Below are 23141 nucleotides of genomic sequence, written 5' to 3'. Positions count from 1 at the left end.
ATATTCCCTATGGCAGAGACGTGTGGGCAAGAAACATTGTGTTCCCCCCATCAACACCAAGCATATTTAGGTCACATAAAGTCATCAGTATGCCCCTTTACGCTTCTCCCATCCCGGGGCAGGGCTAAGCTCGACTGTGCCGAACCCCGTCTCTGTGATCATGGAGACATCCCAGCCGAGTCCCTTGGGTTTCGCGCCTCCACGTTCCTGCGCCCAGATGGTGATGCCAATCGTGTTCTCCCCATGGTGGTTCAAGATCCCCTCATGGACGGGGAAACGGTATTGGGGCCCGATCAGAGGGACAAACTTGCCGTACTGGTACCCATTGACGTAGAGCTGCGCGCGGTAGACACCGTCCGACACATCATCGTCAAACTTGAAGGCCAGGGGCACGTCGTATCCCTCTGGAATATCGAGATCAAAGGTCGCCGTGTAATAGGTGATGCCAGGATCGCTCATTCCGTCCGTCGGCTTGCCCTCGTCCCACGCGCTCGTGGGCGCAGACGGCTGGTGGAAGCCCTGACGCTCCACGAACAGGCCGCCTTCATTCAGGGGTCCTCGAACTTTGTCGACGTACTGCTCGCCGCCGAGGTTGCCGGTCATCTTCCATGTAATGTCGCTGCCGTCGTGACCGGGGAAGTCGTAGGCCTGGATACCACGGGGATCCTTGAGCATGTCTTCGCCAACGACATAGTTGTCGTGCAGACCCATGTGGTCCATGACCAAGGTGAAGACGTGCTCGGAGCCGTCCTCGAGCGCGGGGAGATCCGCTGTGATAGTTCCGTTGATCACTTCAGCTTCGCCCAGATACGAGCCGAGGAATGTATCGTCCAGCCACAGAGAGGATCCAGATGCGGAGCCGCCCTGAGGCACAACCTCAAAGGTGGACTCCTTGCCGTTTGCGGTGAAGTGGCCCCTGAACAAAACAGATCCAGTGTGGAACCCATAGTCACCGGCCCGCAGGGAGACATGTGTCTTGATGGGGTATCGGTCGTTGGGCGACTCCTCAAGATCGGCGTCGACCCACGCGCTGTCATCATAGTCGCCGGAGATCTCTGGCAGAGAATCAATCTTCTTCCACTGCAAGTTACTGAGGCAGGGCAGCTTGATGTCGGGTGCCTCAAAATCGACGGTGGCCTTGACGACACCTAGGTTGCTCTGGGTGAACGGAAGACTTCGTCCGTTGAAGTTGAGAGCCTCCAGTTTGGCTGGGGCACCACCGATAATCTCGATGGGGGTGGTTGCATTCACGTCTCCCACGAGGTTCAAGGTCGCACCGTCGACTTGGGCAGTGCGCATCAGGTAGCCGGCTTTGACGATGACGTCCGAAGTGCCATAGTCAGAGCCAGCGCCGGTGGGAGGCACCCAGAAGTTGTAGGCTTCGTTGCGGTCTGCCTTAGTTAGCATGCACGTCCCGAGTAGTTCACAATCAGAAAGAAAAACGCACTAAGCATGTAGATGTAAAAGTCCGAATGGACACGCACGACCTTGCGGTCTTCGGGATCGTCCGAGATATCCCAGGAAATGATGGTGTAATCATCTTTAGCGCTCTGCACAGAGACATTCTCGCCCTCGTCGCCTTCGAGGATTCGGAAGTCATTGTCGTCGTTTGCAACGGCCAGCTCGTGGTGCTCATTGGGGCCACCATACACAACGAGGATTGTCTTGTCGTCATATTTCTTCCTGTAACACCGCTGAGCTTAGGTATCATTTTTACTTCATCTGTGGAACTCACCAGGTAAAGACCTCGGCAGAGGAATAAATGATATGCTTGTCACCCGCAGGATAGTCGGAGACGTGAATCTTGGAATCGCGCCGGTTCATCACAAGACTGTCACCCAACTGGGGGATCTCAATTTCGCCATAGTCGACCGTCTTGACGGTGAGACGATAGGGTACGGACTCTGTGTTCGCGTAGTCCGTGTGCCTCGCAATGTAGAACTTGGTCGAGTTGGTTGTCGCAGGGGTCACCGTGATAGCGTCGTTGTGCGTGAACTGCAGTGACGAGTTGAACCGGTCCGCCTCAAGGAAGGCGGGCGACACGTGGAAAAAGTTGGCTTGTAGCTTCACCTCGCTGTACTTCTCGCGCCACAGCTGACGTTCCTCTGTGATCTGTGCGCCGTAGTCGTAGGATGTGAAGCCCTGGTGGCCGCCCAGGTTACCCCAGTTGGTGCCGCCGTAAATCTGCCTTGGTCAATACTGCGCCAGACCTTATATCGAGCAAGCGGCTCACCATGTAGATGTTGAAGATTGTTGCGCCGACAGCGTAGTTATTCTTGTACAAGACGCGCTCAAACTCCATGTTGAGGAGCAGAGCACAGTTCGCAAACCCGGCTTGACCCCAGTGCTGGAAGCCACCTCCTTGAAACTATCAGAGACGGTGTCAGTCCCTCTAAGCACCATGGCGCACGACAGCTCACTTACCTCTGGAATTGTGTATGGAGTGTCGGGCGCAATCTCGTTGTTGATTGCCAGCCAATCCGTCGGCAGCCCATCTTCCGGCCAGCTTTGTGGGTTCTCGCAATCGAATCCCAGGGGGTATCCGTCGTGCCCGTAGATGTCGACGCTGGCTGGCGTGTGCGCCGTGATGTATCCGTACTGGTGGGCCTCGTTGTTGATGATGGGCACAGCAATGTCGGTGTCGCGGAATTGCCCTTCCACGCTGTTCCAGTAGTCGTACGAGGGCATGTCGTATCCATCTATGGCGTTCTGGTACTCATTCTCAATCTGCAGCAGGATCACGGGTCCGTCGTTGGTGATTTGGTTCTTGGCGATGATCTTGCTAATCTCCTTGATGTAATTGTCCGTGGCCCCGATAAACTCGTCCGTGTTGGTACGCAGCGCACCGGGAACACGACTCAGCCATCCTGGGAAGCCACCCCCCGAGACCTCAGCGTTGATGTAAGGACCCGGGCGCGCGAGCACGTAGAGACCTGCCTGCTTCGCCGCGTCGAAGAAGGGCTGGAGGTCGAAGACGCCCTCGGCTCTGAATTTACCAGGCTCACCTTCGAGGAGGAACCAATCGATGTAGATGGAGATGCAGTTGTAGCCGGAAGCCTTGATCTTCTGGAGCACATCAAGCCAAAGGCCGGGCACAGGGAGACGAAAAGGGTGGAATTCGCCGCTGAAGACCATCACTCGCTCGCCACGAACGAACAGACTGTGATCATCCCACGTGACAAGGTCTTGTTGGCGGTTGTACAGCGACTGTGTGTCCAGATTGACGGCGCGAGCCGTAGCCTCGGAGGCCAGGGTGAGACCTAAGACCAGGGCCTGAAGCTTGGAGAAGAGCATCGCGGCAGTCGATACTGAGCTCAGTGGCTTTCCAATGCACTTGTGGGAGCTTGTGCCTGCATGTGGCTTCGCCCACTCCCTTTATATGGTCAATACACCAATTTCCTCCGCCTTGCGTAGTAGCTCGGCCTTTGTTCCCCCACGAGCGAGGTTCATTGGTGATCCTACTGGCCCGGCAAAATGATCGAGGGGAGTCATTGTGCCTGAATGCCCGGATGACGCTGCCGTATCCGTACTGCGAGAGAAACAAGTTGGTCCTCGCATCAGGGTTCGCGAAGAGGAAAAGTGTCCAGCATGCACGCCAAGCTTTGTTGATCAGGGCGTGGGGAAGAGGGGAAGGAGGAGTTAGACTTCCCCAGATGAGCGGTATATAATATTCTGCCGGTTGGTGGGATCTTAAGAATATTGCTAATTACATCAACTGGGGTCGTCTGCGTCACGGCAGTCCCTCCGTCTCTCGATGATTCGATCCATCATCCCTGGCTGGCCCTGGGCAACGACGAATCAACCGCCCAACAATTAGCCATTTGCATATCCCGACGGCTCTCGCAGACTATAACCCGATACCCTATTAGTCAATCTTTGGAGAGCCCTGTACTGAGACGGGCTCATAAAGTGCCGGGTATGCCTAATCCATGCACTCCAACGTCCACACGCCCCCATTCAACGCAACCCAAGACTCAACACTCCTTGACCTCTCCATCTTCCATATCGTTCTCCATGAAGGATGGGGTCGATCCATCAACCCGATTCTTCAGGTCTGTGAAGCGCTCGATCGCTTCGCCAATCTGCTCCTTGAACTGATCGCGGTGCGCAAACATCTTGGCTCTCCAAATCTGAAAGGCAACGCGATCATCGGAGCCGATATTGGTGACCGTATTGTCTCGCAAGAGCGCATTGGCGGCCATCAATCCCCGAATCTCAATATCTCTGGCTTTGATAATGCCCTCGAGCTCAGTGGTTCGCACACAGAGCTTCGCCTTTTGCTGTTGATGCTCCTCCATGACCTTTGTGAACTGCGAGACCATCTGCTCGAGCATACTGTCTTGCGTGGTGGTCTTTGTTGGCGACACCGAGGGCGGGGGCGTGTGCGTCAGGGGACTCGAAGTCGGCCTGGAGGCAGGGGTCATCAGTCGCTTCGAGTCGTGGCCGTCGCCTTCAGCATCCAGCTGCCTCTTCAAGCCCTTGGTCAAGAGCCCAGCGATGTGCTCGGGCGGCCGATATGCTACTGTCGAACTTTGAGTGCATCCGTGATCGGTCTCATGAATGCCAATCCGCTTGAGCAGCTGGAGGAACTCGGCATGATTGCCCGTGCCGTTCCCACTTGGGAAGATATTGTACAACTCCCGGGCGTGGGCAATACCCGCGCGCTTGTTCGTGATACGCTTAAGTGAGGCTCGGTTGACGACGTATCTGCCGAAAGAAACAGGCCTTGGGAAGCTAAACTCTTCTTGGGGATGTTAGCCACTACTATGCTGTTTCAGGTACATGTGAAGGAGATGGTGCCAGACCTCTCGTAAGCTGGCGCATGACGGCCTCGATGACCGTGAACGAGGGAATGCTGCTCTCTGGGCTCTCGGCAAAGGGCTTGAGCGCCCGATCGGCGCGCCGAGCGAGCTCGACCCCAGCGCCATCGCGGAGATATGTGGCGATGAGCTTATCGAAACGGCCGCGCCACTTGTTATAGTTGACAAGAGAAATGTCGGGCACCGGGGCGCTCATGAGCGTCGCCATATTTGGCGCAGAAATATTCCGCGTTCCCTGATCAACGGGAGATGGATCAGCGGATGTAGCCCAAAGCGAGCTCATTGTCAAGGTTTGAGAGTGACAGGTTTCCTGAGCAAACAAGGTGCGCTCAAACTAGAGCGTGTTTCTAATGAGGAGAGGTAGGTTGTTTGAATAGTAGTGTTGGTTGTGGAAGAGAAAAAAAGGACCTGAACCATCTATTTCCGTGTTTGCTGCGGGTGAGATGAAGGTGAAGTGACATGAGGAGCATCGATCAGACGAACGAGAAGTCTCCAAACCAGCACATTATGCCGCAGCTCTAGCCAGGTGAGTGACGGCGACACATCACAGAAGAAAATTTTGCTCGTGTGATTTCTCTACCTCATATATGACAGACAGTGTCGTGAAAGGTACTTGAACTTCGTGTAAACTAAGGACTGGCCACTTGGATCATCCCTGGCCCTAGACTCCTCTTTCGCGCCCTCTCTCTCTAGGCTGCCCAATGCGAGTGCAGTTGCCGATAACATTCGTCTCGGGGTGCTCCCAGAAGCGCGTCTTGAACTCGACGGTCTCTTCGCAGGCGCTGGCGAAAGGCTGATGGTTGATGGCTCCAGTCGTTTTAGGTGACTCGATTAGGCCGACATCTTTCAGAAGCTCAAATCAAATTTCTTGTCAAATCAAATTTCTTGGCCTGCACTTATGTACCACTTGATCGCACGTGCTCAAGAGCTGCAGCACCGCAAACCGTTTCAAATTCCTCCAAGGACTCCTCCCATATACAATCGCTCAGTCCACGGCCATTTTCGCCATAGGTCAGAGGCGCAAGTCTAACGAGTTAGGGATCTGACCGATCACCCAAAAATCAAGGGCTCACTTACGGTGCAATTTTGCCGAGGGAGATGTAACACCCATGCGATTCGGGGCCTTTCACAGCCGCGGCATCAACATACGTGCGTGAAGCAACGTGGGCTGGACGCGCTGCGGCCGACTTGAGCATGGCAAATACAGCGCCTGAAAGCCCTCCCACGTTGCGGAATAACTGGGTTCCCTTTGTCAGCCCCGGCTCTACCATGTTGATGATAACATCGTGAGGCGAGGTGTTCTCCACGAGACGACTGAGAAAGAACTGCCCAACAAGTTTCGAGTCGTTGTAGCGTGTTTGAGGGTCCCAGGGTGTGAGGGTTGTATCGTCAAAGGAGCGCAAAAGGGGCCTTTTGTCTCTGTTGGGCAGCGTGCTGAAGTTTGCCATGCCCGAGTTGACAACGGTGATCCTAGGTGTCCACGATTGCCTCTTGTGAGCTTTCATAATGGGCACTAAGAGCACCTCCAACAGCGCAGTGCTCCAGTAATTCACTTGCATCACTCTTTCATGCCCCGTAGCGGGCACAACGCTGAACGTCACGTCAGCGAGCCCTGCGTTCAGAATGGCCATGTCGATGCGGGCCAGGCCGTGGCACTCCTGAGCGAAATCTTGGACAGACTGGTATGACTCCATTTCCAAAGACCATACATCAATATTGGCTTGCGTATTGGCTCTTTGTAGGTCTTGTGCCGCATGTTGACCGCGCTCGACGGAGCGAACACCCATGATCAGATGTGAGAGACCAAGGCTGAGGAGGTGTCTGCAGCACTCGAGGCCTAATCCGCTGTTGGCGCCGGTGACAACAGCACATTGACCTTGGAGATTCAATGTCGATGGCAGAGGCGGTATGGTGGCGCGAATTTGGTTCTTGTAGAAAGAAGATGCGAAACCAGAGGTGTCTGGTGGCATGTCCCTGGACATTGCGGTGGTAGATGATGTGTGTGGTTGAGAGGAGTGCATGGTGTTGGAAGGTTGGCGCTTGTTCATAGATCTGAATGTTTCAAATGAAAGCGCCAGCATGACAAGTTGAAGTCGGGAATCAGGTCAATCTTAAGTACTGGTAGCTTTAGTTGTCCTCTCTTCTTCTCTCTGTTGTCCAACAGTTTCTGTTTGACGGGTCACTGCGATTGCCAAGACATTTGCATTGTCTCCTTTCAGTATGGCTGAGACAAGCCTTGCTGGAGGTTCTGGTCATGGGTTTGGGTAAGCTTCCTCTGCAATTGCACAGCATTACAAATGCGAGTCGTTGATGATGTAGAAAAGTGCCACGATCAAAGACTGGACTATGGGGTAGGCGAAAGGCAGCTAAGTAGACGATCTGCGCTAGGCCAGGAGTGGGAAATGCATGAGTCTTGGCAAGGGGTCTCGATTCCCGAAGCTGACGACGGCACCTTCCTTCTTTCGAGCCCCAACTCCAACAAGTTCCCATCTCAAGGCGAGCCTGAGACTCGACCTTTGGTCGATGTCTAGCCGGAATCTTATCCTTCATCACCTAGAAAGTGTAGAGCGTGGACTTCACTACAATCATGCCCGCATCTGTGCAGACTCGCCTCCAGTTCATTACCACAACCGCAGAAAATAATTCGCCCAGTCTACGTCCGCGTCAGAAACGCCAAGTCCGGAGTCACGCGGCGCGCAGTAGGGCGGGTCGACCTCAAGTCCATCAGCGACCTTTATCATCATGGCTCCATCAGCAGTGCGATGGGCCAGCAAGCGGCGCAATTGGAGACCATGAAGCACTCCCGCCACTGCTCGAGCCCGAACCCGCTCACCTACCCGTCGACTATAGCCTGCTACAGCTGCCGTCTCACGTGGAGCCTCGAGTCCTCCATGATGCTTTGCCATGTATGTGTGCTGACCTGGGCTGGTGGTCACTAGTCGTCTAATTGTGCGATAGTCTTCCGAATGGCGCAGGAAAGAATCTACCCGAAAGACGTATGCTATATACTGGTCGAACTTGACGCAACATGGCTTGCCCACATGATTTCCGACCCTGTCTACTTCAACGCCGTGGCGTTTGCGACCCAGGGTTATTTTGAGGTGGTTTCGCATGGCCACCTAACAGCCAAGCCTCTCCTTTATCTGACCCGGACCCTGCAACTCCTACGACAAAGACTCGACAGCCCCGATAACCCAGGGGTTAACGCGAATTCGACGATGATGACCATCGTGCTCCTGGCTTTGGTGTCGGAGGAAATCGAGCCTGGCGAGAACATCGCCAATCATCTGGCGGGGTTGGAGAAGCTCGTTGGTCTTCGCGGTGGCCTTTCGCGAGTTCGCTCACAGGGTGAGGAGCTATGGACCAAAGTTTGCAGGATGGACATCGTCGTTGCCATTAGGTTTGACACGAAGCCAAGATTCTTCCGAGACACCATGTCCTGGTCATCCTATCTTCTTAAGAATCAATTGAAAGAGAGAAGACCAGACGCCAACGCTGAAGAGTTAGCGCAGTACATCTCTGCCAAGAATACAGATTTGGGTAACGTGTGGCTGGACTGTAAAATCTTCTGCGATCTGGCCAACCTGGCTCATCAATCCGGGAATTTGATGCGCTCGGAAGACTTTGCAGAGATCATGCTGTCCATTCTCTACCGCCTCCTTCATCATTCTCGCATGGCGGACGTCGTGCAGGAGACTCTTCGTCTTGGCATGCTGGCATACATCACGTCCATATACCTTGGCGAGACCAGCATTGGCATCGACCAGAGGCGACATCTCATGCATCTTTTCACTTCCTCGCTTACAAAGCTCGAAGTGAACGTGGAAACGATACCCGCACCACTTGGCTTTTGGTTGCTGTTCATTTGGCACACCTTGACTTCCCCGCCAGATGCTGCTGCGCATCTCGACGCCTGGCTTGCTCGCCTCGCTGAGCAGCTTGACGTCGACGACTGGGAGGAGGCTCGTACCCTCCTCAAGGCGTCCCTGTGGATCAACGTCCTTCATGACCATATGGGAAAGCGTGTGTTTGATACTCTGCGGTCGCGAATAGGCAGAAGCAGGGCCTCTACATCCTCAGCACATGACATAGCATGAGAAGTGCTACGCCAATGTCGCAAAGATATCGAAGTCTGTCGCCACAATTATTGTGCCTATAAATGAGGCTGCTGGGCACACAAAGTTGACCGGCTCCCTGCCACCTCTTCAGCTTTTCGCGACACCCCGCAAGCCCATGGCATGGCGCCACAAAGCACTCGCCCAAGGCCAGGCAGCCAGGCGGCCAAGGCCACGTGGCAGCTAACTCTCTGCCGGCGCCGCCAAGACTTCTCTTGAAGCTTAACCGGTGTCGCCATTCAGCCTCGATCGAACGAACAAGGCGGTTACCTTGCGTTGATTGCCTTTTTCCATGTGGCATACGTTTGATAAGCTGCACATACTGCGTGGGTGTACCCAACTCTGCTCCGTGAGTGAACAAAAGGCGCCATCACATTAATGAGTGTTTGGCAATATGCAGCCAGGCCCCGCGGCATGCGACAATTTCTCGCATCTGGGGAGCACATCACAAGGGAGTTCCCGCCCGTCAAGACTCGTACTGGAGTCTCCTGCAGCCATATCATTGGCCAGAAGCCGAAGCCCGACCATCCTCCAGCGGCCCTGTCAGACGCCATTATGCGCTGGGCACTTGTCCGCTCACCGCCTGGCCCCAAGATGCTACGTCAGAGGCTCAGAGCCCGCGTTCCGAAAGTCTATCAGTAGCCATCGACTTCCTGCCGCGGCCAATGGGAATTTGCGAATCTGCCATCGCAAATGCCGCTCCCCATGTCTTCCCGACAATTCCAAATCCCAAATGGCGGCATGCAAGGCAGCGAGAAAGCCGACCAGTGTCAGTCAGGTTGGGGTTGACTCTTGCTTCAACAGGGCCCAGTTATAACAGACTGGTCGGCTCATCCTCAGCTCGACCTCAGCTCATGCCTCTCTTATTTTGTTTGAGGCCGATGGAACCCCTACGCAGTTCGATTTGCTTGACCATCTAGCCAAAGTAGCGCCTGACGTGGAGTCGAGCACCTCTGTGCTAACACGCTGCCGAACGACATCATCACGATTCATTCGCCCCTCACCTGACAGATCCTCACTTGCCCGATGGCGGTCACTCACAGCTCGCCCGAACCATCGGGATCAGCAGGGCCGGAATCTCCGGCGACGCCCTCGCCCGCCGAACCAACGACATCAGCGGCACAAACATCAGCATCTGCCCCGGAAACCACAGCCGCTTTGGAGCCCGAAGCCCCCTTGGAAGCCGACGTACAACCTGGCGGCGACGACGACAACGATTCGGCCATAGACGCTGGAAGTGTCCTGTCGACCGACACGCTGACGCCCAGCATTCTCGAGTACCGTCAGCTGCATGGCCGGACCTACCCCAATGCCAAGACCGGTGACTACTGGGGTCCCAATGACGAGCGCCAGAGTGAGGGACTCGACTTGATCCATAACGCCCTGACGTTGCTGTTGAACGACAGACTGTTCCTGGCACCGTTGCGGCAGGACGACCCCGGCCGCGTGCTGGACATTGGCACAGGAACGGGCATCTGGGCGCTCGACTTCGCCGACGAGTTCCCGTCGGCGGATGTCATTGGCACTGATTTGAGTCCCATGCAGCCCAGCTGGGTGCCGCCCAACTTGCGCTTCGAGGTCGACGATTGCCTGTTGGAGTGGACATGGCCGGAGAACCACTTTGACTTTGTCCATGCGCGGTGTATGTATGGATCGATACCCGACTGGACGGAGATGGACACCAAGATCCTGAGACACCTCAAGCCCGGGGGCTACTTTGAGCACGTCGAGATTGGCTGCCAAGGTCTGTCGGATCACATCGAGCTCGGGCCTGACCACGTCTTCGACACCTGGGCGCAGGTATTCTACGAGGCGGGCGAGAAGACGGGGCGCCCGTTCACCATTTGCCTGGATGGCGAAATGGCCAAGCACATGCGGGCCGCTGGGTTTGTCGACATTCAGGAGACGAAGTTGAAGCTTCCCATCAACAGCTGGGCTAAGGACCCCAAGCTGAAGAAGGCGGGCACGTACTTCCACTATGCTCTGGAGCGGGACATGGAGGGCTTCTCCATGTTTGTCTGCACGCAGGTCCTAGGCTGGTCCAAGGAGGAGGTCCACGTGATGGTGGCCAGGATGCGGCAGGCCATCCGAACCAAGTCCCTCTGTCCGTATATTACAGTGTAAGTTGTTTCGCGTCTTGGGATAGGTCTTTGCCAAGCTGACACGGGCAGGAATGTTGTTGTTGGTCGCAAGCCATAGGGAGAGCCGTCGGCGAGCCCAGTGGGGAATGATCAGGTGGGCGATTGCAATGGCTGCGTGGTCAGCTCTTGGAGTCGCAAGTCGTGCTTGGCATCTCAAGGTTATGTCGATAAGATTTACGGGATTTTCTTGTGTTGGTTGGCCACTTGGGTAGAGGGAGTCGGCCAAGGAGAGGAGCCAGGGCCCAGGACTCGGGTACCCCGCTGCTTGGTCGCGCAAACGTGACTGGATTCACGCAAGGTCAGCCTCTCACTGCTGCAAGCGTGAGATTCCTCCCGCTGAGCTCCTCTTCGCGGCTTACATGTGCGTCACACTTGGAATAAAAGCATTGCCCATCCAGTTCTGTCGCACCGTACGTACCGTGTAGAGACATCTCGTGTCAGAGCGCGACGGTCACCACGAAACAAAAGCAAGCAACCGCAATGGCGGACAGCGCACCACCAGTCGCTGCCAAGGAGCGTCGCGAGCCCGCCGCGACCGTGGCCAAGAAGGCGGCGCTGGTTGCGAAGCTCATCCAGACTAGCAAGCACCTGATTGCCTTTACGGGCGCCGGGGTGTCTACATCCGCTGGTTCGTGCCGGGGCATCTGTGTGGCCGTGCGCCAATGATTGAACTGACAGCGTGACTGCCTATTAGGCATCCCTGACTTTCGAGGCCCAGATGGCAACTGGACACTGCGCGCCCAGGGCAAGCCGCGCACCAAGGCCGCGGACACGCTCAAGGCCATCCCCACGGCGTCGCACATGGCGCTCGTCGAGTTGCAGAACCACGGGTTTCTCAAATACCTCATCAGCCAGAATTGCGACGGACTACACCGGCGCAGTGGGATTCTGCCTGTGGGTGTACCCTGTGCCGTGATGATTCGATGTTGATACCGGTTTGCAGGAACGCATCTCGGAGCTCCATGGGAACAGCAACCGCGAAACATGCAAAGGGTGCGGCAAAGAATACCTCCGCGATTTCAGAGCCGTCGCGTCCTACAAGCACTCGGATCACGACCATCGCACGGGCAGGAAGTGCGCCCTGTGCAATGGTGACCTACACGACAGCATCATCAACTTTGGGGAGGACCTTCCCGAGCCAGCCCTCTCGCTAGCCAAGGAACACGCCCGCGAAGCAGACCTCTGCCTGGTGATTGGGAGCTCCCTGACGGTGACGCCGGCCAACGAGATACCAGAGATGGTGGGCGGGCGTAGGAGCGGCAAGCTGGTGATATGCAACCTGCAGCAGACACCAATTGACAGTCTGTGCGAGGTGCGGGTCTTTTCAGAGGGCGACATGTTCATGCAGAGTGTCATGGAACAGCTGGGACTGACCATCCCTGGGTTCATCCTGAGGAGGCACTTGAGCGTCAAGGTCGAGAGGCAGGAGGAGGAGCGGTACCGGGTGACGGTGGGCGGCATCGACACGGACGGCACGCCCATGTCTTTTCTGCAGTCAGTTCGCCTCGAGGGCAGCCGGCGTGTCGCGAGGAGCGAGCCGTTTATGCTGCTATGGAGGGATCCGCTTCGGGATGGCGACGTGCTCCAGCTGGAATTGGAGTTTATGGGCCATTACAACGAGCCGAAGCTCAGAGTGGACCACGAGCATGGCGACGAGGATGAGACGATTTATGTGCTCGAGTTTGACCCACTGACGGGGGTTTGGGCTGCCAACAAGGAGATCTGAGACGGGACGCAGGGGTAGGGACCCTGTCGACATGGGGTTGTCTAAGATGGCTCCGTGTCTGAACTGTGTCACAGAAAAGGGCACTTTGAAAGAAATGGATTCATCAATTCATGGAATTCTTCATGCACAAGACAAGGTTAAGGTGAGTGAAAACAAGCTTCAACATAAGCATGCACATTCTTCATTAATATTAAGTAGAAGTGAAAAAGAGTCCACCGCTATTGGTATCAAGTTCCACAGCCAAACTCCTAACCAAGAGGCATTTAGCTCGAGATCTCAATGAGAGCAGGGCCGGCGGCGGTGGTGTCGTCGCTGACACCCTTGTTGCAGCCGGTCAGGACAGCGTAGGTCTGGCCAGCGAAGCCCTCGGGGATCTCGACGGTGAAGCCGCCATCGACAGCGGTGGCCTCGACAAAGGTGGGGCCGGTCACCGCGATGAAGGCAGCAAAGATCTTACCACCCTCGGGGGCGACGACGGTGTAGTCGGGGGTCTGGAGGGTGACGGTGCTGCCGGTCTTGATCTCGCCGTCGGCCTTGACAGCGAGGGCGGGGAAGGCCTTGACGGGCAGGGCGGGGTTGTCGCTGGGGCAGCTCTTGATGAAGGGCGAGGCCAGGGAGAAGACCTCGTTGTAGGTGAGAGGGGTGTCAAAGGGCTGGGCAAAGGGCGCCTGGTCGATGGCGTTGCGGATGTAGGCCGAGTGACGGGCCTCGACGGTGAGGATGGAGCCGGCGGCGGTCAGGTAGGTCTTGGACATGATATCCGCCGCGGCGCCGAGGTAGGCGGAGACACCGACGCCCTCGAGGATGGAGGCGGTGGCGAGGAAGGACTTGACATCGTTGTAGCCAAAGTCGTAGGTGCACTCCTGGACGGGGGTGGCACCGGCGGCGGTGAGGGCGGTGGTGAGGAAGTCGACGTGGTCCTTTTCGTCGTTGGCGACCTTTTTGATGTTTGTGAAGAAGGCCGAGTCGAAGCCGGCGTCAGCAAAGTCCTGCTCGCTGAACTGGTTGAGACCCTCGCGGTAGAAGGTGTTCTCGAGGTGCTCGAGGGTGAGGGCGTAGTTGAGGATTGTGGCATCGTCAATGGCGGCGGCGCGCTTGGTGACGGGCACGGCGGCGACGAGGGTGGTGGCAGCGAGGCCGAGGGCGACCTGGGAGACGAACATGATGATGATGTTGTTTTGGTTTGTTTGTGGATGAGATGGTTGGAAAGGAGAGGCAGATGGGAGATGTGGTTTGAGTTGTATTTAGAGATTGTAGTGAGTGAGCGGCTACGAGAGCTTATATGGACGACGAGACCATCCAAAGTAAACACTTTTGGGACGTTCCATACTATGACCAAGGCCTTGAGACTAAGACCATGCCAATTACCTCCTGTGTTAGTGACTGTAGGGTCCCCCGCCGTGCCGGTGTCGTCGCTGTCTCAAGGCGTGGCCCCGGAAGCCATGACATCCGGGAGACCGGCATGAGACAAGCGCGTCCAGAGAGACGCCAAGGCGCGGTACCTGCGTGGTGATCATGGGGCATCAATTTCATCCGGGCACCTTTTGCACGGCTAGGCCACTAGCCGAGTGGACACGCGCGTCATTGATGGCTTGTCGTGATTTCCCATCATGTTGATTCCTCATCGTCTTCTGGAGTGCGACGAGCTCGACTGGGAGAGCTGCAGTAACAGTGGCCTTTCTTCTATGTCCATCACGATCGATCTATTGCTGTGGGCGACGCAATCATTTCACGCGTCTGCGCTATGAAATGCCCTCAGGGCGCGCCAAGCAGACAGTGGCGACTCCAGAGTATAGACAGAATTGACCTCGGATGATGGATCATACAGAGCCGGATCATACAGAGCCGCAATGCGCATCTCCCACTTGTCCATGGCGATTGCGCCCGGAACAATCAGCAGCCGATTACTATCGCCCTCCCGGGCATGATCGACTGTCTAATTGACTGTCTGATTGACGGACGGCCACGGGCGCCCCATCGGCAAGTCACGACTCCGTCGCCTCGTGCGCTAGTGCGGGTGCCAACCCCAAGATATTGCCTCGTAGCCCCGGAGTCGATCGCTTCCGTCCCTTTGGGGTCCCTTTTTCCTTACACTAAACCCAGAATGTGGCTCTCCATGTGCCCACCGATCCTATTCGGTAATATGCAAGGTGCTGGCTGCTGTTGCGCCTGAACCGTCTCGGCCCAGATGGGGCCCGGCCGGCTGATGAGGGCGCTGATCCTAGACAGAACTTGGGGAGGCGTCTCACGCTTGGCGTGCGCCTTCAGGCACCGTCCCGTCCTCGCAGAGGCGCCATCACAACAACAAGAGGAAGAGATATTAGATTCCTTCCCCCTTTTCGTTTTGTTTATCAACCGTCAAGTCCGTCAATCGCTCATTGCCGTCCCGCTGCTGCTCTGCCCTTGTCCACCTCACAAAACTCGTCTTCCTAGCATCACCAGACTTCCAGTCTTCCAACTATTATACCACTTCCGCCTTCAAACACCACTCATTCACCATGAAGACCTCGTTCGCCATCGCAGCCCTGACTGGTATGTATACAAACCCATGCATTCTCCTTCAGGCTTTGGAACGCGAGCAGCAGACTGCTTCAGAGTGCTTCAGACTTGCGAGAGAAAGTTGAAACTCCAAGACGACCCTTGCTGACACACTGCCCAGCCATCGCCGGCGCCTCAGCCGCCAGCACCACCATCACCTGCAACGGTGCCTGCCCTTCGTCGACGCCCACCAACGACATGGTCACCCGCGAGCCCGTGCCCACCTTCAACTGCACCGCGCCCGCCCTGTCCATCATCTCCAGCGCCAAGACCGACAGCGGCATGGCCTCGGGCACCGGCGGCATGATGCCCACCCCCACCTCCGTCCCCGGCGGTGGTGTTCCCGGTGCCGCTGACAAGGTGGCCGGTGGCTTCGCCGGTGTCGCCGTCGCCGCCATGGTCGCCGCCTACGTCCTGTAAGGGGACTCTACTGCTGGTGGATGGACGACGTTTCAGTTCTAGACGAGTACAATGCTTTAATGTATAATCGAGCAGTCCAGAGGCAGACTCGTGTATATACCCCCAACTTGATTTTGTTGAACCTACTTGAGTCTTTTGTCGCAATTTCGTGCTTTCCAATGTGCCCTGCTGTATGTTCATTGCCATGATTTCCCATTTCCTCCATGTTCTTTTCGCTGTTAATGTGGTATGCCCTGTGATTGCGCTCTAAAGCTGCATCGTCTCGCGCGTCTTGTCTCGCCATCGTGGCGCTCATCGAGGTATGCTACGCAGACAAGCTTGGCTGTACACGAAATGAGATTCACCTCGAGCGCTTGGAATTCCTATCGACGCCGGGATTTACCTTGGCGCTCTCGCACTGCTGCTCTTTGATTGCGCGCAATGACCTAGAATTGCCGGAATGTTCCTTTGCTTGGCCAATACCGCAAGGCGCGACGGGACCTTGGCAGCCAAACAAGACGAGCAGCGCGTTCATCCCTCCTTGTAGCTCTTCGCTCGTCGACTGAGTTTCCAAGACGACGGCGTCTAGCTTTGGAAGCGAGATCCGTCACTGTGGCCATGACTGCTACCATGTGTGCTAGCTTCCACCAACGAGTGTGGTGTGGCTGCCTTCAAGGGCGATCTGCTATTGAAAAGAGACTTGGCCATGGGCTCGAGCTCAGCATGTCTCCCGGCCTGCCGGGCCCTCGAGTCGTGAACAGGTAGGCTTGGGAAATTGGACAACTCAAAGGCCTTGATGATACTGTACACGCCTTGGTCGTAGGACTGTGACTCCTCTGTCATGTCCACGCCAAACATCTGACGTCCAGGTTCTTAGTTGCCGCGACCTTTCTGTCGAGCAGCCAGAAAAGGGGATCTGTGTTGCAGCGTGTATGAAGCCCCGTAGGACCTGTTCGACTTGGGGCCAACATCGGCGACGAGAGTATATCCGCGCGATGTTCTTGACGAGATTGGTGATAGGGTCCCCTATTCTAAGGCAGCGCGCCGCTTTGCGGCGTAGTACTACTTTTGCCTGGTAGATCTCTCAACCATGGGCGCCTATTTCATTGCAATCATGCACAAGACGGTCAATTCTCTAGATATCCGACTGATTCGTGTGCTCTGGCTAGGTCAATTCTTGAGGCTCGCGTTGGGCGATGGTCGACGGGCGGTCGATGCTCACTCTTTTCATCCCGTGGCTCGCTCCCCTCCACCAGACCGACGAAGCGCGTGCGCAACGTTGGATCCTTTTATCGTTCCTGGTGTTTCTGTCCTGCTAGGCACGGGGCGTCTCATGGTGAGACTTGAATGAAATCAGGGAGAAGAGGAATCGGGTCCTGTCTGAATTTTGAAACGCAAGCCTCATCGATCCTGGAGCCTGGCACCTCATTTCGCAGGAGTGGGGCTAGTGGAGGCGCTAGCTGTCCTGATTGCCACATTCAGCCGTGTGCGACCGACCTGGGCCAATGAGAGACAAGCGGATGCTCTAGCGTTCCTCCAGTGTGGTGCACTAGAAACTGCAGTTCAACAGGCTGTATTCGGTAGGGCTGAAAGTCACAATAAATCTTTTGCAAGTAGATTAGAACAAATGCTTTGACTGAATCACCAGCCCAACTCCTCAAGCTCTACAGCCATTACCTTGGACTTGCAAAGACAATTAATTATCGACAATAAAAGGCCGCACCAAGATCACAATCTATTCGTACTTCCTCACCTACTTTCAAGGGACGTTGATCTTCTTCTAACCCATCTAGGGTAGGCAAAATGGCCCGCCGGATTGCCACCTGATCAAAAGCTAAAAACACACGTTAGCGTCGACTTTGAGACATACCTTTTCCCTTCTCATCGTCCACTTCTTTCAGGGCTCGCTCAAGAGCTGCTGGCAGTGGCGGCCTCTGCCTCGCGCGCCCTCTTGGCGTCCATTCCGGCCTTGACCTTACAAGCAGGGCAGAAATCATTGTTGATGGAGATGAGCACCTTGGGGTGAACCTCGCACTCGCGCTGGTGCGTGCGGCAGTAGGTTTGGTAGACACCATCCGTCATGCGGCAGTTGCCGGCGCGGCCAGGGCAGTGGTGCTTCTGATGCGGACCCATGGCGGCGACAGACTGATGAGACTAGTATTCGGGCTGTGGTTAGTTGATTTTGGTTCTGAGTCTGAAAGAAGTCTCTAGGTGGGAAGGCGACTGTCGCTGGGTTTTTTTTAAAGGTATGGGCGAGACAGGAGCCCATGAACAGTCAATGAACTACAGAAAATACAAGGTGAGTTTTCTCAGTGTGTTCGATTCACCTTTATACATCTAAATGCTGGTTTGCGCGCGACGATAGTGTTAGGCTGCGTTCGGCTGGCTTGACTTGGTACGTACATGTGCAGATGCGGGTGAACACCTCCAAGTCCAGGACCAGAGACGTTTCGCTCCATGTTAGAACAACGACTTTCGTAAAACACTGGCAACTCTTCTCAGCCTCTGCTCCGGTGAAGCTAATGCTTTGGTCAAGGTATTCGTGACTCGCCCCCATGATTTCCTTTGGTACATGTATCCTCAGCAATGTCAGCACGCCCGACTCGCGTATGGCGCGAGAACACTTCCTCCTGCGCTCATCACGACGCTTCATGCCGTCCAGGACAGAAACACTGACCGATACCAAGGGACAGCGAGACGATGTTTCTACCGAACAGCTATGGCAAGAGTTTCTCGACGAGTACCATAAAATAAGCATGTCGATCGTGTCTATAAATAGTATAAAGCTCGCATTCGCCCCACAGCTGTCGGCCCCCCTGCACTGCGTCTGACGCTCGACTCGACTCCTTTCATCCCGTGAAATTGGTCAGCCTCAATCGCCCCCTCGACGTAAACGTCGTCGACTCCCCCGTCGTGCCGCAGGACGGGAGAGAGTGGAACAAGAGAAGCAAAGACGGACAATGGCTCGAAAGGGGTCCGAAAAGAGACGAACTGGCTGCACCACCTGCAAGTTGGTTAAACCCTCTCTTCCTCATCCCCAGCGTCGCCCTTGCTAACCGTTCCTCGTGCAGAAAGCGGCGGGTCAAATGCGACGAGGCTCGCCCCGTCTGTACGCGATGCCGTTCCGTCCAACGCCAATGCAGCTATCTCGAGCCCCCCGTTGGCTCGTACACGTGGCTTCACCTCCTGCAAGCCCGGCCGTCCATCGCGGCGCCACCGCCAGCGGCTGTCACGCTGCCGCCCCAGCAGGCGCGCAGCCTCGACTACTTTCGTAACGTCGTGGCCCCCTCGCTCGGGGGTAGGCTGGACAGCACGTTCTGGACGACGCCCGTGATGCAGCTTGCGATGAGCGAGGCGGCGGCGATGCATGGCATGCTGGCCATCAGCATGCTCCACGAAGGCTTTGAGCCAAGCTGGAAGGAGGGCAGCAACGACGACCAAGCCGCCTTGATGCACTATAGCCATGCGTTGCGGCTCATCGCCACGGAACGAAATACCAGCGTCGTCCTCATTCTGTCGATCCTCTTCACCTGTATCGAGTTTCTTCGGGGAAACACAGAGGCTGCCATCACCCACTGTCGACATGGGATCATCCTCTCCAACGCCCCCGGGAGCCGGGACACGGCCGTGTCTGCTGTGCTCCGCCACCTGAGCGTCTTCCCTTATTTCTTCGCCAGCGGCGAATTCCCAGTCCCTGCGACAAACGCGCCAGCCGTCAGGGACGTGTCGACCGCGGCTCTTGCTATGGATGAGCTGGTGGGGCGGGCCATTAGGCTTGTGCGGTCGATGGACGGATATCGATTGGGACTGGAGGGAGCGACGATTCCTATTGACGTGTGGCATACGCAGCGAGCATTGCTGAGGGATCTTGCCAGTTGGAGGAAGGCATTTGAGGCGCTGACAGAACGCTCGAAGAAGCAGGAATCGGCTGGCTGTGCCTTGTTGCTCATGAGGTTCCTCGTCTGCTGGATCTGGACGAGCATCGCCCCATACAGGGAGGAAACAGCCAGCGACACGTTTCAAGATGAATTCGCCCAAATTGTCGAGTTGGCACGCCATGGTCCGCAAGACGAGCGGCAAGAGCGCAAGTTTACATTCGGTATGGGAGTGTCGCCGTTGCTGCACTTTGTGATCATCAAGTGTCGGCACCTGTCGATACGTCTCGCTGCGCTGGAGTCGGTTCGCACAATGGGCCGTAGGAGAGAGTCGCTGTGGGATTCGGTGACAATGTATGCGATTGGGAAATGTATCATCGAGCGGGAGCATGGCATAGTGGTCACGCAGGGGATGACAGCCCCAGGAGGAGAGAGACTTCCAGACGACGAAAGTAGAATACGGGACTCGTACCTGGAAGATGAGGTGTTGGAGGAGCGAGACAACCAGGGCAATGTCCTTCTCCGGCGGAAGATGTTCCTCTTCGTTCGCGATGGGGAGGCAATTTCTAGGACGTCTAGCTGGATATCGATCCCGTCTCCATAGTCAGAATTGGACATGGGGAAGACCTCGACAATCTGGATAACGGAGTGAAACACGTAATCATGGTGGCGGGTCCATTGCGAGCTTCGTTTCCTACGCTTTAGCATGAAAGTCGAGCTGAGGGTACTGAAGCCGGCGAGGCCAGTTTGGCAAAGTCAGCAGGGCCAGGGGGCACAATGGTGGGTCAAGTGCGAGGGCATGGCCACGATGCGTTGCGAAGCTGCTCTTGCGGACGACGGGCTTCCTGGATATAAAGAGTCCCATTGCTACTTGTTTTGCCTTCAATATTCAATCAAACACACTCCTTCGTCTTCTATCGTCACTACTTTTCTTTACGTGGATTGCTTTGCGCAACTCTCTCCTACTACTCGCTTCTCTATATACAGACGCTTGTTCCATCATGAAGCCCGAATTCCTCTCGGTGCTCAGCGCCCTCGCTACCCTCTCAGGCCAATCCATCGTTGCACCCGAAGCTGGTCTCGCCGGTCCCTCGTTCCCAGCGCCATCCGGTCTTCGTGACAGCAAGGCTCTGACATCGGCCATCATCGACTTTGGCACCTTGGTCGCCGACTCGCCCATTGTCCAGGCCAACGAGACAGCATGGGCCGTGGCCGTCTTCTCAACACACGACGACGAGCCTCTTTACGAGCGCTACTTTACCCCAGACTACGATGTCGGCGTTGCCGAGGTCAATCGCAGTTCTGTCTTCCGCATTGCCAGTGTGTCCAAGGTCTTCAGTGTCTGGACGTTCCTGGCGGAAGTTGGCGATGAGCGCTTCAACGATCCTATAACCAAGTATGTCCCTGAGCTGGTCACAACTAAGAACGACTCCGTGTCAGGGACTGTATATGATGACATTGATCATGTTCGTTGGCATGAGGTGACCCTCGGTCAGTTGGCGAGTCAATTGGCGGGCATTCCCCGTGACCGTAAGTAATTTGATTCGATCCCATCGTTGGACCTTCAACTAAACTTCATGCCAGCCGCTCAGGGGGACATGTCGACAGAGCTCACGCCGGAGCAGGCAACGGCGTTCGGCTTCCCGACGCTCCCTGATAGCGATATTCCGACCTGCGGTGTGGCCGGACTCCTGAGGACCTGCACCCGCAAAGGTAGGGCGGACCGTGAACAACAAGATTTTGCGAGCAACAACTGACGTTGACAGAAATAATCTCCCTTCTTCTCAAACAGCACCCCGTCTTCCCGACCGGCCACTCCCCCGCGTACAGCAACGTCGCCTACGCCCTGCTCGGTTTCGCGCAGGAAGCCATCACCGGCACACCCGTCAGCAACGCCATCACAACCAACATCCTCTCCGCCCTCAAAATGACGTCCAGTAGCTTCAAGACTGCGCCAACCTCTGGTGGCGTGATCCCTGGCGAGGCGTCGGCCGTGGGCTGGGACTGGGACTTGGGGACAATCGACCCGGCCGGTTCCATGTACTGCTCGACAGGCGACATGGTCAAAGCTGGACAGGCCATTCTGGGATCCAAGACGATGACACCCGCGCAGACGCGCCGCTGGCTGAAACCGATGAGCCAGACGGGTGTGTTGGGATCCGCCGTCGGGGCGCCCTGGGAGATTCGGCATCTCACTGTCGGCGGCCGTCTCTCACAGCTCTACACGAAGCAGGGCGACACGGGCGGCTACCGTGCAGCCTTTGTGCTCTCGCCCGAGCACGACCTGGGCGCGGTCATCTTCTCCGCCAGTCCGCTCGCGTCGAACTCAGCGGCCGTGCGAGAGACGCTGATGAACGCTGTCGGCAAGGCATTCCTCCCCATGGCTGAGGAGCAGACCCGGATCGAGGCGTGCGACAACTTTGCCGGGACGTATACGGACGAAGCGACCAATAGCTCCCTGACGATCAACGTCGATAACGTCACGACCGGCCTGCAAGTGTCCGGCTTCACCAGCCGTGGCGTCGAGATTATCGGTCCCCAGAGCCCCTTTATCCCGATCTACGGCGCGGGACAGTCAGCCCGTCTCTTCCCCTCCACCCTGCGGACTGTACGGAAGACGGAAGATGGAGCCGGAACGTACACCTCACGACTGGGGTTCCGGGCGAGCTTCTTTAACGTAACGGGGGGTGCGAACGACGTCCAAGATCCCGGGCTGATGCAGTGGACATCGCTTGGGGCGCCGGCGTATGGAGAGAGGACGCTGGATGACTGGGTGATGGAGATGGGGGAGAATGGGAAGGCGAGGGCGGTGGATGCGAGGATGATGAGGCTGAAGTTGGAGCGCGAGGGTGCTTGAAGCAAAGTCTGGAAGGGATTCGACTGTCTTAGTCTTTCCTCGTGAAATAGACTGTCCATTGTACAACAAGAGCCATGAGGGTAGCAATCAACGAGCTGGCTCCGATAGCTGTCTGCCAGTCACCGAAAACCACCCGGAAAACAAAACAAGAGCCCGTAACAACAGTGACGGCCAGCTGTATGAGCGCACTGTGTTTTATATCCTCCCATTCTTCAGTAACCTTATAGCCGTTGAAGGCAATAGGACCAATACTTGGGTTGTGCCATTGGAGGTTTTGCAGCATATTTCTAAGGAGAGTTAACAAACAAGCGGTACATGGCCTGCGCGAAAATGATCACAAACCGAGACGAATAGATCCCTGAAGAGCCAGCAAGTCCACTGAGCAAGCATTGCCCCGATGCAAGCGAGGGATTCCGAAATGCCAATGTAAGCATAGGCATAAGAGAGAGCCTTCGCAAGTGACGGTTTATCCTGCCATGTTCTTGGAAAACGCAGTCACAAAAGGCGAACTCTAGACTAGGACAGTCCGGAAAATGGCCCCAGTCTCCATTTGCTAAATGCTTTTCACAAATGTCCCAGGGATCCTGCTTATACCATTTCTCAATGGAATTACCGCGCCTTTCTAGCTCCTCACGAAGCCTCCGGCGCAGGTTTTCAGTGTCCAAGGGCT

General features: G+C 56.0%; 9 protein-coding genes across 9 annotated transcripts; 6 read left to right on the top strand and 3 right to left on the bottom strand.

The window, feature by feature from the left end:
• Positions 1-19: 19 nt before the first annotated feature.
• F5Z01DRAFT_706992 (beta-galactosidase) lies at positions 20-3344 on the bottom strand. Its single transcript, XM_046266447.1, has 5 exons — positions 2425-3344; positions 2234-2368; positions 1736-2184; positions 1448-1683; positions 20-1391 (listed from the first exon to the last, which is right to left on the bottom strand). The coding sequence occupies exons 1-5, from the start codon at positions 3292-3294 to the stop codon at positions 85-87; spliced, it is 2997 nt and encodes a 998-aa protein (XP_046118764.1). The 5' UTR covers positions 3295-3344; the 3' UTR covers positions 20-84.
• Positions 3345-5449: 2105 nt separating this feature from the next.
• Positions 5450-7231, bottom strand: F5Z01DRAFT_723351 (putative short-chain dehydrogenase/reductase family protein). Its single transcript, XM_046266611.1, has 2 exons — positions 5898-7231; positions 5450-5846 (listed from the first exon to the last, which is right to left on the bottom strand). The coding sequence occupies exons 1-2, from the start codon at positions 6899-6901 to the stop codon at positions 5717-5719; spliced, it is 1134 nt and encodes a 377-aa protein (XP_046118763.1). The 5' UTR covers positions 6902-7231; the 3' UTR covers positions 5450-5716.
• On the top strand, positions 7193-9123 carry F5Z01DRAFT_98501 (uncharacterized protein). The gene is made up of 2 exons (XM_046267260.1): positions 7193-7726; positions 7779-9123. The coding sequence occupies exons 1-2, from the start codon at positions 7408-7410 to the stop codon at positions 8915-8917; spliced, it is 1458 nt and encodes a 485-aa protein (XP_046118762.1). The 5' UTR covers positions 7193-7407; the 3' UTR covers positions 8918-9123.
• Positions 9124-9857: 734 nt separating this feature from the next.
• On the top strand, positions 9858-11481 carry F5Z01DRAFT_98586 (methyltransferase family protein). The gene is made up of 2 exons (XM_046267263.1): positions 9858-11055; positions 11107-11481. The coding sequence occupies exons 1-2, from the start codon at positions 9962-9964 to the stop codon at positions 11132-11134; spliced, it is 1122 nt and encodes a 373-aa protein (XP_046118761.1). The 5' UTR covers positions 9858-9961; the 3' UTR covers positions 11135-11481.
• On the top strand, positions 11346-12934 carry F5Z01DRAFT_98515 (DHS-like NAD/FAD-binding domain-containing protein). The gene is made up of 3 exons (XM_046267261.1): positions 11346-11704; positions 11771-11970; positions 12020-12934. Exons 1-3 carry the CDS (start codon positions 11557-11559, stop codon positions 12800-12802), a joined length of 1131 nt encoding a protein of 376 aa, XP_046118760.1. The 5' UTR covers positions 11346-11556; the 3' UTR covers positions 12803-12934.
• Positions 12934-14048, bottom strand: F5Z01DRAFT_98543 (Ferritin/ribonucleotide reductase). Its single transcript, XM_046267262.1, has one exon. The coding sequence runs from the start codon at positions 13963-13965 to the stop codon at positions 13066-13068; it is 900 nt and encodes a 299-aa protein (XP_046118759.1). The 5' UTR covers positions 13966-14048; the 3' UTR covers positions 12934-13065.
• A 1252-nt stretch (positions 14049-15300) lies between these two features.
• F5Z01DRAFT_636300 (uncharacterized protein) lies at positions 15301-15760 on the top strand (the record flags this gene model as incomplete). Its single annotated transcript, XM_046262204.1, has 2 exons — positions 15301-15334; positions 15462-15760. The coding sequence occupies 2 exons, from the start codon at positions 15301-15303 to the stop codon at positions 15758-15760; spliced, it is 333 nt and encodes a 110-aa protein (XP_046118758.1).
• A 2769-nt stretch (positions 15761-18529) lies between these two features.
• F5Z01DRAFT_736535 (C6 zinc finger domain-containing protein) lies at positions 18530-20477 on the top strand. The gene is made up of 2 exons (XM_046266785.1): positions 18530-18749; positions 18811-20477. Exons 1-2 carry the CDS (start codon positions 18700-18702, stop codon positions 20216-20218), a joined length of 1458 nt encoding a protein of 485 aa, XP_046118757.1. The 5' UTR covers positions 18530-18699; the 3' UTR covers positions 20219-20477.
• A 138-nt stretch (positions 20478-20615) lies between these two features.
• F5Z01DRAFT_686796 (beta-lactamase/transpeptidase-like protein) lies at positions 20616-22471 on the top strand (the record flags this gene model as incomplete). Its single annotated transcript, XM_046265990.1, has 3 exons — positions 20616-21144; positions 21199-21327; positions 21381-22471. 3 exons carry the CDS (start codon positions 20616-20618, stop codon positions 22469-22471), a joined length of 1749 nt encoding a protein of 582 aa, XP_046118756.1.
• Between the last annotated feature and the right edge of the window lie 670 nt (positions 22472-23141).

This window comes from Emericellopsis atlantica, assembly GCF_019669845.1.
Source record: "Emericellopsis atlantica unplaced genomic scaffold F5Z01scaffold_12, whole genome shotgun sequence".
NCBI lineage: Eukaryota > Fungi > Ascomycota > Sordariomycetes > Hypocreales > Bionectriaceae > Emericellopsis > Emericellopsis atlantica.
This window is presented reverse-complemented; position numbering and strand designations above follow the sequence as displayed.

Bases quoted from the DNA above. Each gene is read 5' to 3' on its own strand.
- F5Z01DRAFT_706992 (XM_046266447.1), bottom strand. From the start codon at position 3,294: ATGCTCTTCTCCAAGCTTCAGGCCCTGGTCTTAGGTCTCACCCTGGCC. The intron at 2,369-2,424 runs GTAAGTGAGCTG...CGTCTCTGATAG, and splicing joins CTCCATACACAATTCCAGAG to TTTCAAGGAGGTGGCTTCCA. The intron at 1,392-1,447 runs GTGCGTTTTTCT...TAACTAAGGCAG, and splicing joins CTTTTACATCTACATGCTTA to ACCGCAACGAAGCCTACAAC.
- F5Z01DRAFT_723351 (XM_046266611.1), bottom strand. From the start codon at position 6,901: ATGCTGGCGCTTTCATTTGAAACATTCAGATCTATGAACAAGCGCCAA. The intron at 5,847-5,897 runs GTAAGTGAGCCC...CTAACTCGTTAG, and splicing joins TCCCTCGGCAAAATTGCACC to ACTTGCGCCTCTGACCTATG.
- F5Z01DRAFT_98501 (XM_046267260.1), top strand. From the start codon at position 7,408: ATGCCCGCATCTGTGCAGACTCGCCTCCAGTTCATTACCACAACCGCA. The intron at 7,727-7,778 runs GTATGTGTGCTG...ATTGTGCGATAG, and splicing joins CCTCCATGATGCTTTGCCAT to TCTTCCGAATGGCGCAGGAA.
- F5Z01DRAFT_98586 (XM_046267263.1), top strand. From the start codon at position 9,962: ATGGCGGTCACTCACAGCTCGCCCGAACCATCGGGATCAGCAGGGCCG. The intron at 11,056-11,106 runs GTAAGTTGTTTC...TGACACGGGCAG, and splicing joins CTCTGTCCGTATATTACAGT to GAATGTTGTTGTTGGTCGCA.
- F5Z01DRAFT_98515 (XM_046267261.1), top strand. From the start codon at position 11,557: ATGGCGGACAGCGCACCACCAGTCGCTGCCAAGGAGCGTCGCGAGCCC. The intron at 11,705-11,770 runs GTTCGTGCCGGG...ACTGCCTATTAG, and splicing joins CGGGGTGTCTACATCCGCTG to GCATCCCTGACTTTCGAGGC. The intron at 11,971-12,019 runs GTGGGTGTACCC...ACCGGTTTGCAG, and splicing joins GGCGCAGTGGGATTCTGCCT to GAACGCATCTCGGAGCTCCA.
- F5Z01DRAFT_98543 (XM_046267262.1), bottom strand. From the start codon at position 13,965: ATGTTCGTCTCCCAGGTCGCCCTCGGCCTCGCTGCCACCACCCTCGTC.
- F5Z01DRAFT_736535 (XM_046266785.1), top strand. From the start codon at position 18,700: ATGGCTCGAAAGGGGTCCGAAAAGAGACGAACTGGCTGCACCACCTGC. The intron at 18,750-18,810 runs GTTGGTTAAACC...TTCCTCGTGCAG, and splicing joins ACTGGCTGCACCACCTGCAA to AAAGCGGCGGGTCAAATGCG.